The sequence below is a fragment of the Ictalurus punctatus genome, chromosome 4 (assembly GCF_001660625.3).
Source record: "Ictalurus punctatus breed USDA103 chromosome 4, Coco_2.0, whole genome shotgun sequence".
Classification (NCBI taxonomy): Eukaryota; Metazoa; Chordata; class Actinopteri; order Siluriformes; family Ictaluridae; genus Ictalurus; species Ictalurus punctatus.
The window spans coordinates 16907470-16921723 of NC_071284.1; the positions used below are offsets into that span (position 1 = coordinate 16907470).

General features: G+C 39.7%; 1 protein-coding gene across 3 annotated transcripts in view; it reads right to left on the reverse strand.

Moving 5' to 3' along the window:
* The window catches only part of srpra (SRP receptor subunit alpha), a 115518-nt gene that overhangs the window by 63361 nt on the left and 37903 nt on the right, over nt 1-14254 (reverse strand). For 2 of the 3 annotated variants that reach the window (XM_053678009.1, XM_053678007.1), the window contains exons 5-7: nt 13075-13231; nt 5056-5206; nt 4516-4640 (exon numbers count right to left, since the gene is read on the reverse strand). In XM_053678009.1, the coding sequence (XP_053533984.1) occupies nt 4516-4640; nt 5056-5206; nt 13075-13231 (433 nt within the window). The remainder of the gene's footprint in view (nt 1-4515; nt 4641-5055; nt 5207-13074; nt 13232-14254) is intronic. The other variant, XM_053678008.1, reaches the window with a different exon arrangement.

The window sequence follows — 14254 nt, forward strand, 5'->3', positions numbered from 1 at the left end:
CACACACAGCGCCACGGGAATCGAACCCTGACCCTGGCGGTGTGAGGCGAACATGCTAACCACTAAGCCACCGTGTGCCCCGGATTAATACAAGTAATTTAATTTAAATAATTAGTTTTCCCTACAACAGACTGGGGTGAAGGTTCACCTTTCAGCACGACAACATTGACTACGTTTGCATGGACAGTAGTGATCTAATTATTGACCTTAGTCTGAGTAAGACAATATTGTGATTAAGGTGTTTACATGAGTCGCTTTTAGAATACTCCTCTCATGTACCTGTTTTACATGTTATAGAACATAGGTCGATTAACAGCACGTCATTACGTCACCGCGCCATGCCGTCCGACGTACCCCAGAATTTCACGTATCAACATGCAGTTCGTCTTCGTTATGGTACCGTATACATTTTTGGGTGTTTTTATTTAACTTTTTTAACGAATGCTTTAAGTGCGATTAATTATCTGTCATGCTGTACGTGCAAATAGACAACTGCTTGAAGCCGTGGGCTGCGTCCCAAACCGCGTACTTACCGTCTATATAGTAGCCGAGATACATGTATTTCTCCTACTACAGGCCTATAGTAGGCAAGTGTGCAGTTTGGGATGCAGCCGTGCTTTTGTTTGCCTGTAAAACGGTTGAGTACTGCCGTGTGTGATAGTGTCCTGTTGCAAAATGTGGTGAAAACTCACATGACGTTAATAAGGTGATTAAGGAGTTTACATGTCTGTAATACACGTCGATAATGCAACTAAAACAGGAGTACTCCACATGTCTTAATTCGATTTGTGTTTACTTCGAGTATGACCTTAATCGGATTAAGGTAATTAAAAATTGCTGTTTATATGGTAGTTTCTTAATCAGAGTGTTGTCTTAATCTGGTTAATAGTGGATTATTGTTGTCCATGTAAACACACTGAATGATTACTGCTTTTTTTGCTAAACAACTAGATTCGAGAGGAAGTCTTCAAATTCCTGGAGAAATTCAGAATAGCGCATATTATAAATAGCTGTGATGCCATCTCCTTGGCCAATTAAACAAAGTCAGTGTATATACAGTCCCCTCTGAAACTACTGGAATGGCAAGGCCAATTATTTAATTTGTGCTATACACCAAAGACATTTGGGTTTCAGATAAAAAGATGGATGAGAGATGGGAGTTTAGGAGACGAGCTTTAATTCATTTAAATTTGGATGCATTTCTCTGTAAATTAGCAGACAAAATGTTCCTGTAAACTTCTGAATTCATTGTGCTGCTACCATCATGAGTTACATCAATAAAGATTAGTAAGCTTGTTCCAGAAGCAGCCATGTAAGCCCAAGCCATGACAGTACCTCCACCATGTTTCACAGATGAACTTGTATGTTTTGGATAATGAGCAGATCCTCTCTTTCTCCACACTTTGGCCATTCTATCACTTTGGTAGAAGTTAATCTTGGTTCCAGAACTTTTGTGGCTCATCTCTGTATTTCTCCACAAATTCCAATCTAACTGTCTGATTCTTACTGCTGATGAGTGGTTTGCATCTTGTGGTGTGGCCTCTTCACCCCTGCCCTGTGGAGGGGGTTGTTGTTGTCACTGACTGTTGTATTTAGGCATTTCTTCATAGATTTCACAATGTTTGTCATCAGCTGCTGTTTTCCTTGACCGACCCATCTGGTACCTGTTGCTCAGTACACCAGTGTTTTTTTTCTTTTTCAGAACAATCCAAATTGATTTATTGGCTATGCCCAATGTTTGTGCAATCCCTCTGATTGATTTTCCCTCCTTTTTCAGCCTCAAAATGACTTGCTTTTCTTCCATATGCAGCTCTCTGATCTCCATGTTGGCTTATCCTACATAACAAAGGCAGTCTTCACAGGTGAAACTGAAGGTTAAAACCAAGACTACACATTCAGAGCTATTATTGTTTAAACCAGGGGTGTCAAACTCATTTTAGTTCAAGGGCCACACACAACCTAATTAGATGTCAAGTGGGCCAGGCCAGTAAAATCATAGTAATCATAACATAACCTATAAATAACAATATGTCCATGTTTTTCACCTTTGTTTTCGTGCAAAGTAGTACAAGTATATTAGGAAAATCTTCATATTTAATGAAATATCCTTTTACAAAACATACCATGAACAACCTCAGATTTCTCAATCTGGCCTTGCTTACATATGTGCAATTTGCTTCTGATTATCATTTACATGTGTGCATTTCAACTAGTCATAGTGTTTGTACAAATGCAAAAAACTTTAAGTCACCGGTATTTGGAACTGAAAAATATAGTATTGCACTTTAAAATTTATGGCATTACATGAACAATAGGATTCCACCAAACCAAACTCTTTTGTAGTGAAGCTGTTGACTAACATTAAATTGTACATTTTTTAACTATTACTACAGCAAGGATTCATTTTCACAGAACTGTATTCTTAAAGTGAAATCAGTGTCTGAAGCAGCATTTTAAAAGGAGTTAGTCATGTCTAGACTACTTTGTTTTTGCTCCTAAAACTTGGCATCTTTTGGTCTGTACAAGTGCATCAATATCAGGCATCATGTCCTGAGTAGCAGCCGATCTCAGAATGTCATTTAAGTGCTTGTGTGTGAGCTTTGAGCAATTTTGTTTTATTGATGTTCATTACTGAGAAAACTTTTTCACAAAGGTAGGTTGTCCCAAACATGCACAAAATATTTCGGCCAGGGCTGTTCATTTGGGATACCCTGGCAAGAGATAATGATAAAATGTGTCTACACCCACTAAGGCAAATTTGTCCTTCAAATCTGCAGCACATTGCAAATCAATTATATCTAGTTGGATATCGACAGGCACACCGTAATAACAAACAGCAGAAGGCACATTGTTACCATCTGCTGTTCGGTCTGAGTCCCAGAATTGTGCTGTGTCTTCTACTCTGACTAAAACAGTGCACCCCTAGCGGATAATTTAGGTATAGCATTTTATTAAAAATTTCTAATTTTGTGTCTTTTATGCATTTTTTCACTTTCAAAATTCATCCTGCGGGCCAGATTGAACCCTCTAGTGGGCCGTTTTTGGCCCACGGGCAGTACGTCTGACAACCCTGGTTTAAACAATCAATCTAACAGGACCAATACATTTCAAGATTTTTACTTTACCATCTTCTCATATGGCTTCTCACATAGATATCTTTTGATCTCAAACCCAAATGTCTTCAGTCTACATAAAATAAAAAAACCTGAATTGGCCTTGCTTACTAATTTTTTCTACTCCAAGATTCTGTTAACCATAATACAATAAATACTTCAGCAATTTCATTTATAATCAACACCTTAGATGTCAGGGATCGAATAATTAGCCATACTAACTTCAGATCAAAGATGCTATCTGCATTTTTGGCATGATCTGGCCCCAACTCTGGATTGTCACTGAAGTAAGTGTTATTATAAGCCTAGCTCTATTACAAGAAATGAGAGCAGCACCTCCCAGAGTGGGATAGATACTGGCACCATTGCTCTCAGTACACAGCAACTACAGAAGCTGGTGCCACTAAAGGCCTAGCTAATTTTATGTGTTGTAAAACAAGATCTCTACAGCCAGAGTACTTTTAACAGGCTTCTCAGTGGGTGCCTGACAGAGTGGGACCAACCTGATGAACTAGCAAACAAGAGAGAAATGATGCGTCCATGGTGAGCCTTAACTTTGCAACTGAATCCAGCTGTGAGGTTTCCAGTGTTTAAGTTGGGGAGCTTACGGTCTCTGCCTAATCTATACTCCTCTCATTATTAATGCACATGTTATAATAATACATATAATCTTCATCAGAATGGCTACTATTCTACACTTACTACAAGTAAAACTATGGTGGTGGCTTGGCAGTTAAGGCTCTGGGTTACTGATCGGAAGGTCAGGAGCTCAAGCCCCAGTGCTTGAACATCTGCAACTGTTGGGCCCTTGAGCAAGGCCCTTAACCCTCTCTGCTCCAGGGGTGCTGTATCATGGCTGACCCTGTGCTCTGACCACAACTTCCTAACAAGCTGGGGTATGCGAAGAAAAGAATGTCACTGTGCTGTAATGTATATGTGATTAATAAAGATTCATTATATTACTAATGATGGAAGAAACACCCTGCATTCAATACATAAAATAAGGTCAAGGTTTGCCATGCCATAATATTGAGGATTTTACATTTGTCACTTCCTGATAGAGGACATGAGGAGAACAGTCTCTGGTTGCAGCCTTCAAACAATACAGTTCTTTGAAAAAAATGTGATGGGTGAAAAAGAGAAGAAACTGCAGCAGCTGATAAAGAATATAAAGCTCATATACATTCCTAGTGACAAAAATGTGGAAAGGTTTAAGTGTAGAAGCAGCAAGAATTTCCCAGCAAACAGATTTGAGTTAAATATAGTAAGCTGCTTTGAACTCTTAAACAGTGTGTTTACCTGCCTTTAAAAAAAAAAAAAAAAAAAAAAGGCACAGTGTGTCCTGAGGTCCTGAATAAAGTCTATTTGAATCTCAACAATTCCAGTATTTTAAAAGCCTTACCCTTTTCTGCTGACATCAAGAGTCACTAACATGTCTTTTTGTTCCTCCTCGTCCTCATCCACATCCTCAGAGGACTCATAGTCCACATCTCGCAGGTCACCTTTCATGGAGCCCACCTGGATTTGCTGAGTAGAAAAAGTTTCCATAAGTTCACAAACCTACTCACACTGATCCACTTCAGCGCATTTTGCAGCTATTCTGGATGATGGATTATCATAAGACACCAAACATTATTAGGAGTAGTGGTAGAGTGTTACAGCAGTAACACAGACATGGTAGTGGCAAAGTGCATAGGGCACTTCAAAATCTACAGCCTTGAGAATACTCCCCTACCCAAAATTGTCTTTCCAGCAATGACAAACGACAATAGGACAAATAATACAAATGGACAGGAGGGAGCACAAAAATTGTGTCAAACAAAACAATTAAACTAAAGTCAATAATTTGTCACCTACAAAGTACACCTAAATGCAAATGATAAAATGGTTGATGAGTATAGCTACAGTACATATTCTGGATAAATTTTGACTTGATACCTACTGTTTCAGCTGGGAACTCCTCATCTTGCCCTTGGTTATTAAAGGAATTCTTGTTATTGGTTCCACTGTAGTCTAGGTGTTTTGTGCTTGTACCACCCATATCCCAAACTCTTTTCTCCTTCCCCTTTGGCTTCTGGGGTTTAGGGGATTTACTGTCAAATAATATGTACACAGAGCAGTTAAATATGTTACATATAATTTTGTGTGTATATATATATATATATATATATATATATATATATATATATATATATATATATATATATATATATATATAAATATATAAATATATATATATATATATATATATATATATATATATATATATATATATAAAAAATATATATACACACACATACACACACACCCACACAGTACTATGCAAAAGTCCTAGGCACCCTATTGGGTTTTTTTATTTTATTTTTATTTATTTATTTATTTATTTATTTATTTATAGGACAGACGGTTATAGATTTTTATTTTACGACTCCTACATTTAAATGTTACAGAAAAATGTTTGTATATCATCAAAGAAAGCAGCATATTAAGTGGTGAGAGACCACTTTTCAGACAAAAAGCAATGATGGCCCTGTAACCTCAGTCATATGTTTGCAAATCTTCTTTTTAAAACTTGAAAAAAATCAAGTATAACATCAGAGGCAGGGGTGAATCATTTTTGGGAAAATGGGCACAATTTATTACCTACTTCAATGATGCATGCACCCTGGTGGTGGATTGAGGAGTGGTAGACTATAATTCCTGATCATCTTACCCCTTTTTTGTTGTTGTTTTGGGTTTTGGGGGGTTTGTTTTTTCCTCTGGTTGTTTGTATTGTTTTTTGTTTCCCCCTTTCTTTTGGTTTTGGCTGCAGTTGTTTGTTGGGGTTGTTGGGTGGGGTGTTATGTAAAATGTAAATGTTCAAAAAAAATTCTATGATCAAAAAAAAACCCCACAATGATGGCTGCTGGATTTTGCTGCAAAAATAAGAAGCAAGTGCGACAGTCTCCAGAAGAACCGTGGCTGGTTCTGCAAGATGCTCATTAAAACTTCTGGCTCGTCTCCTTGTAAAACTGCACTAAATCTACCTGAGGCTACTTTAGAGAAAAACAGCACAAACCGTACATTCTGTTCTTTATTATGGGGAATGTGAGATCTCTCTCCAATAAGATGGAAGAGCTAACAGCGCTAACCAGTACTGGGAGTGTAGCATCATGTGCTTCACGGAGATGTGGTTGAACGATCTCAGTACGGATTCACTGGTTACACTGGACAGATTTCAACTTGAGAGCAGACAGGAAAGCAAAGGACAGCGGTAAGAGGAAGGGTGGGGGATTAGCGATGTTTGTGAATGAGAGATGGTGTAACCCTGGGCATATCAGGGTTAAAGAGCAGCGGTGCACTAAGAATATTGAGTTGCTAGCGGTTAGCATGCGGCCATATTACCTGCCGAGGGAGTTCTCGCACATCATCGCGATAACTGTCTACATCCCCCACTTGGCTGACGCCACAGTGGTATGTGAGCTATTTCACACTGTTTTCTTCTTTTCTTGTAGTCATTAAATTTGTAAGATTTCAAAGATTTTGAAAGACGTGTGTTACCTCTATTATTTTTGTTTATACTTTCTTTTATGGTACACCTTGACCCTAGATCGGGGTCGTAACACACACCTGCAGACATCGCACCCACAGTCCCGCCTTCTCATCTCCGGAGACTTTAATTATGCCCCCTGTCCTCAACTCTCCCCAACTTCACACAGTATGTTAAATGCCACACTAGGGGCAATAAAACATTGGATCTGCTGTACGCAAACACAAAAGATGCATACAGTTCTTCACCACTTCCCCAGCTTGGCCGCTCAGATCACAACCTGGTCCATCTGCTGTCTGTCTACATACCTTTGGTGAATAAACAACCTCCAATCACAAGGTATATGAGAAAATGTTCTGAGGAAACCAGTGAGGCATTAAGAGACTGTTTTGAGTCTACAGACTGGGAAATGCTCTGTAGTTCGCACGGAGAGAGCATTGACAGTCTTACTCACTGTGTAACGGACTACATTAATTTCTGTGTGGAGAACACCGTGCCTAAGAAGAAGGTTCTGTGTTTTTCCAACAACAAACCCTGGGTGACTCCAGAGCTCAAAGCTGGTGTGAATTAAACCACCTCTGCCTCAACGCCAGCAAGACAAAGGAAATGATAGTCGTCTACGCCGGTGAGCATCCAAAGGTATTGACATCAAGAAGGTGGAGACATAAATTCCAGGGTGTTCACCTCAACAATAAACTGAACTGGTCCACAAACACAGATGTCCTGTACAAAAAAGGCCAAAGGCATCTCCACCTGCTGAGGAGACTGAGGTCTTTTGGTGTGTGCAGGACCCTGCTTAAAACTTTCTATGACATCTGCTATCTTCTATGCAGTAGTTTCCTGGGGAGTTGGGAGCACAGAGAGGGACAGGAAACATCTCAACAAACTGTTTAAGAGGGCTAGCTCTGTCCCGGTCTACCCTCTGGACATCATAGAGGTGGTGGGGGAGAGGAGGATGTTAGCTAAGATGGTGTCTATCCTGAGCAATTTCTCTCACCCCCCTGTATGTGATACTAGGTTCCCTGAGCTGCTCCCTCAGCAGCAGACTGCTGCACCCTCAGTGCAAGAAAGAGCGCTACCGCAGGTCCTTCATCCCTACAGCAGTCACGGAGCTGGTGGATGTTAGAGATATTGTGCTCCTCCAACTTCCGTTTGAGGATGCCCCACAGATGCTCAATAGGGTTTAGGTCTGGATACATGCTTGGCCAGCCTCTTCTAAAGATGATGCACAAGAAATCCTGCAAACAGTTTGCTGAAGACAAGCAGACTAAGGACATGGATTACTAGAACCATGTCCTGTGGTCTGATGAGACCAAGATAAACTTATTTGGTTCAGATGGTGTCAAGCATGGTGGTGGGGGTGTCATGGTCTGGGGCTGCAGGAGTGCTGCCGGCACTGGGGAGGTACAGTTCATTGAGGGAACCATGAATGCCAACTACTGTGACATACTGAAGCAGAGCATGATCCCAGCATGTATTGCAGCATGATAACAACCCCAAACACACCTCCAAGACGACCACTGCCTTGCTAAAGAAGCTGAGGGTGAAGGTGATGGACTGGCCAAGCATGTCTCCAGACCTTAACCCTATTGAGCATCTGTGGGGCATCCTCAAACAGAAGGTGGAGGAGCACAATATCTCTAACATCCACCAGCTCCGTGATGTCGTCATGAAGGAGTGGAAGAGGACTCCAGTGCAACCTGTGAAGCTCTGGTGAACTCCATGCCCAAGAGGATTAAGGTAGTGCTGGAAAATAATGGTGCCACACAAAATATTGACACTTTGGGCCCAATTTGGACATTTTCACTTAGGGGAGTACTCACTTTTGTTGCCAGCGGTTTAGACATTAATGGCTGTGTGTTGAGTTATTTTGAGGGGACAGCAAATTTACACTGTTACACAAGCTGTACTACTTTACATTGTAGCAAAGTGTCATTTCTTCAGTGTTGTCACATGAAAAGATGTAATCAAATATTTACAAAAATGTGAGAGTGGTGTACTCACTTTTGTGAGATACTGTATGTGTTTAACGCTCGTATAGCCATAGGAACAAAACTCCTACTATAGCTGGCCTTTCTGCACATGGGTAGTCTGTACCTGCGGCCAGAAAGAATGGGGTTGAAATATTGATAAATTGGGTGGTCTGGGTCATTCAAAATTGTGTGTGCCTTCCGGAGCGTATATGAACTGACACAGTCCGATAAATTGGGGGTGGGAATACCAATAATTTTTTTGCTAAATTAGTTATTTTCAAGAGTTTGTTCTTATTGGTTACTGTAAGCACATGGAAAAAACAAATGGCACCACACATAAGAACCGGTTCAATAATACTTCGGTAAGAAGAAGAAGCAGACTAGGCTGAACAGACAGATATTTAACCCTCTTACCCCGTAAGGCCGAAAAGCCGGCATGCCCGTCTTTGACCTATTCCCGTAAGGACGATATACCGGCTTTGTCGTCCATGCCAAATCCCCGTAAGGCCGATATAGCAGCTTTACAGTGTAAACACTGTCCCCGTAAGGCCGGTGTACCGGCATTTCTCTGCTATGATTCCTTACTTATTTAATTATTATTTTTTGACCTGGAAGGTTGATGACGTCATGACGTGATTACGACATTGCACTGTCATTACAATGAAGATGATCCAAGCGTGAATATTGGTGTAATAGTATAAGTTAACTAAAAATGCCAAAGCGAAAAGCTAATTGTGTTCCAGCTAAAGTTACACCTACAGTGAACACAGGTACATCTAAAACAGTGAAGAAAAAAAAAAAAGAAAACATACACAGTTACACAGGCGAGAGCAAGGATTCCAGATAGTGACAGCAGTGAAAGTTCAGGTGATGTTGAAACCGAAACTTATAGTGACGCAAGCTCTCATGATTCAGACCCTGATCCGTCTTCATCTTCAGCATCAACCAGTGCGACTGACACTGCAGGGGTTTGGAGTTATAACGTGACAATTTCTGTGCATTCGTGAAAACAGTACCTGCTGGTCTGATTATCACCAGAAAGTTGACTTTTGGCACTTAAATGCATGTATTCAAAAGGCATTGACCACGCTGATGCTTGTATGGTACTTCTAAAGGAGTATAAGGATTTTAGCGAGCATTTTTCGTAATTTCTCTAGTTAAGAATTGTGCTCTAAGTGGAGTAAAAACATTGAACTGCTTGATTTTCAAAGTAATATTACACAAATACATTATTATAAGTTGTTTCAAGGCCTAAAAATGTTAAAATTAAAATGTTGATTTTGGGGCCAATTTTGGCCCGAGAACTCAGGGTTGGCATGCTGTTTCTATGGGGAATATAGGGTTGTGGGACATAATACTGTGGGAACTAAGGGGTAAGAGGGTTAAATTTACGAATAACTGTGAGTCTCTGTTGACAGCATTTGTAAATACCTAGAGTGTGCTGACTGAAGTTCAGATGTTTATCCAATGTAATGCCCAGATATCTGAAATGCTCCACACTTTCAACCATCTCTCCGTTAATACTGGAAGGATGGGTCAGTGTTCTGAAAGAGCTAAAAAACAGTTCCTTAGACTTTTTGATATTAAAAGGTGGAGAAAATTGCCATCACTCCATGTAAAATGTGCTATGGAGTGTTGATAGTCCAAAAAAGAATCATTGTCCTTATTAAGCAATGCAAGAATGGCAGTATCGTCTGCATATTTAAAGTAATGAGTGGTGGTGACTGGACTCTGACAGTCATTTATATAGAGAATATAAACAAGTGGACTAATTACACACCCCTGAGGGGCACCAGTGTTGAGAACAATAGTGGGTGATAATGCATTGTCCACCATTACCACTAGTGGTCTATTAGAAAGAAAATTATAAATCCAGTGTACTAGTGGTGATGGGATTACCTGATGACGCTGAATTGAGTTAAACGTGGAGCTAAAGTCAATGAAAAGAAGTCTGGCATAGTTTCCAGGAATATCCAGGTGTTGAAGTAGACAGTGCAAGAGACAAGCCACTGCATCCTCTGTACCTCTCTTCTGATTATATGCAAATTGGAGGCAATCCAAAAAGGGTGAAACATATGGAAGCATAATGTTTTGAACCATTTTCTCAAAGCATTTCATTATGATTGAAGTTAATGATACCGGGCAGTAATGATTTAACTCTGTTGGATGAGGTTTTTTGGGAACAGGAATAACAACTGATGTTTTCCATGTGACTGGTATTGTTGAAGTACAAAGTGATTGAAGAAAAAGAGAATGAAGAATGGGGGTTAATTCCAGAGCGCAGTTTTTCAAGACCCGACCTGAAATTCCATCTGGCCCGGGAGCCTTATTCAGTTTGCACATAATAAGCTGGAAATATACATCCTGCTTAGTTAGAAAGGACTCATAATCCAGCTCTTGAGAAGGCAAAGAATCCAAAAGGCTATCACACTCTGCTGAAAAATCAGAGGTATCAAAACAGGCATAGAAATTATTAAGATTATCAGCAAAGGTGGTGGGATCTGGTACAGAGACAGTCTGTTTAACGGCTTGTCCAGTAAGAGACCTGACTCGCTGAAAAGCCTGTTTGATGTTCATATTTGCAAAGTCCTGCTCCTCTTTGTTTTTATACTTCTTTTTAGCCTTGAATATTTAAGTTTTGATGTCCTGCTGTATGATTTTGAGACCAGCAAAGTCCTTTTGCTTAAAGGCAAGTTTTCTCTTGTGGAAAAGACATTTTAGAGATGAGTTGATCCGGGATATTACTGTAACATAAATCTATAGTTTTATTAAATCTTGTTGGTAAATCTACATATTGATTGAAGGCTGGCAATGCGTAATCCAGCCGACAGCTGTTGAAGTCTCCAAGAAGTAGTACTGGAGCATCCGGGTATTTGCTGAGCATAGTCTGTGCACTATGCGCTATCTGCTCCGTCGATGCCTTGCCATTAGCAGTTGGTGGAACATAAACACAGCTAAGCACAACAGTCAAGAGCTCCCTGGGGATGTAAAAGGCATGGGAGAACAGGGTGAGTAGCTCCAGGTCCGGATTACAAGATTTCCAGTGTACTTTGATGTTAGTACACCACCGCGAGTTGATGTACATACACACACCACCTCCACACTCTTTCCCCGAATTACTGATTCTGTCTGCCCGAAAGATCTCAAAACCATCCAGGCTAACCTCGGTATTCGGGATAGATTTATCCAACCAGGACTCTGTCAAAGCGAGAACACATGCCTCCCTGAACAATATATCTCTGAGACATTTCGCATGCGATAAGTCCATTTTGTTTTTCAATGAACGAACGTTTGAAAGGACGATTGAGGGTAGTGGAGGTTTAAAAGGACGGCTTCCAAGTCTGCAATGCACCCCTCCTAGCCGCCTTCTTTAAGCCAGTTGTTAGTGTTATATCCAGCGGAATGGCGATAGATTAGTTCAGTTGGCAGTGGATAGAGTTACAAAGGAGTAGAAATTCCTCCATGAATAGGCGAGTCCATTCCTCGCTCTGACATCATTTAATTGAATAGTCCAAGCAGCGCAGTCACTAACAATCCATGTAGTTATAGAAATAATCCAAATCCAACTTGTCCAATTACCCATGATAATTCAGCCGTAGACAAACAGACAAGCAACAACAAATGCACACACAACGCACCGTCGCAGCTAACGCATGCGCCGAGTCATTATTCCTGTCCTAATATATTTTCACAAATTTATATTTATTTTTAAATATTTAATTTAAACTATTTACACTGATATTAAATGAAATTACATGAAATATGTTGGGGTTATAAGTTTTCAAGCCATTTATTCTCAATTGGAACCTATAAATGTAAACTTGGACATTTACATAATCAGCAATGTTCCACCAGAAATGACTCCAAGCTTTCGCAGCTGCAACAGTGCATTTATTGTAGGTTAATGTAGGTTTAAATTCCTCATATTTCTACATATGATACTCAGATACAGCTGCTTTTTTCCATGTTGATTGCTACTGGTTGTTCATGGGCTAATCATAGCTTAAGGATCAAAACCTGAGTTGACAGAGAAAGTTCATAACCAGCATCATGGTACCAATAAGGCCTGACTGGATTGGTTTTATCAACTCGAAACTAATCCCGTAACCTTGAGTTTGTTCACCTACCTTCATGGTACAGGCCCCTGAGCTTATTTGTTTGTTTATAGCTGTTTTTGAAGACCACAATTGTTATCTAGTCACTGATAAATAAATACAAAGAATTGAAGGAGGGTGTGCTTTCTTTTTGTCATGACTATGTTGTAGTAATAAAAAAAAAGTTTATTGGTGTTTTTATTTTTTTTTGTTGACTATGAAGTTTTATTCCTTAATAATTAATGAATGAATTATTAAGTAAGTTGGTATTCCTTCCTATTTTCAATAAGCAGATGGAAATTCACCTACTCCTTTGATAACAGCAGCACAAGATAATACTTTGAATATAACTGAGATGTACATACTTAGACTTTTCTGTTCGTCCACCTGCTTGCCTGCGGATGAACTCAGCACGATTCTTCTGAATGACCTCCTCCTGGCTCAGGCCCTGATTCCTATTCTCCACTGCCTTCTTAGAGCTGGCCTGAGATGGCTCAACTTGGTCTCCACCTCCTGCTCCTGCTGATTATCAAGATGAGGCATAGCACTCTGGTCTAGGGTTATCATGATACCATATGCCTAGTATTACACATATGTCTAATAGCAAAACAATATGGCAAAAACAATAAAATCACCAATAATCTGACATCCAACACAGCTTTTATTAAAAAAAAATAATAAAAAAAAATAAAAAAATAAAAAACTTTTCTATTTACATTTTTTGTATGTTTTGATTAGGGCTGCAACAACTAATTGACAAAATTAATACAATTTTATTAAAATTGTTGACATTGAATTTCATTAACGATTAGTTGATCTGTGTTATAAAGCATGCTGTGGTGCACTATGTCACTTCATTTAGACTAAAAACCATTTGATGGAAATGACAGCACTTTACAACAGAGAAGAACCTCCTTTAAAGTATGGGAACATTATACTCCAGTGTTGGCCTCATGACATAAATTGTGTTTTAATGCGAGTGATATTTCTAAGCTCACTGAGAACAGGAACAACAGTATGCATAATTCATGCAATTATCTAATCAGCCGAACATGTGGCAGCATTGCAATGAACAAAAGCATACAGAAACAGACCAGCAGCTTCTGGTAATGTTCACATCAACCATCAGAATGGGGAAAAATGTCATTTCAGTGATTTTGACCGTGGCATGATTGTTGGTGCCAGACGGGCTGGTTTGAGTATTTCTATAACTGTTAAACTCCTGGGCTTTTTAGGCACAACAGACAACAATCTCTGGAATTTACTCAGAATGGTGCAATAAAGAGAAAATATCCAGAGAGCGGCAGTTTTTTGGGGGGTGTTTTGGACAGAAACACCTTGTTGATGAGAAAGGTCAATGTAGAATGGCAGAGACTGGACAATTTTTATGTTTCACGTTACCAGAAAGGCTACAATAACTGATAACCACTCTGTACAATTGTGGTGATCAGAAAAGAATCTCAGAATGCACAACACGCCAAACCTTGAGGCAGATGGGCTACAACAGCAGAAGACCATGTCGGGTTCCACTTCTGTCAGCCAAAG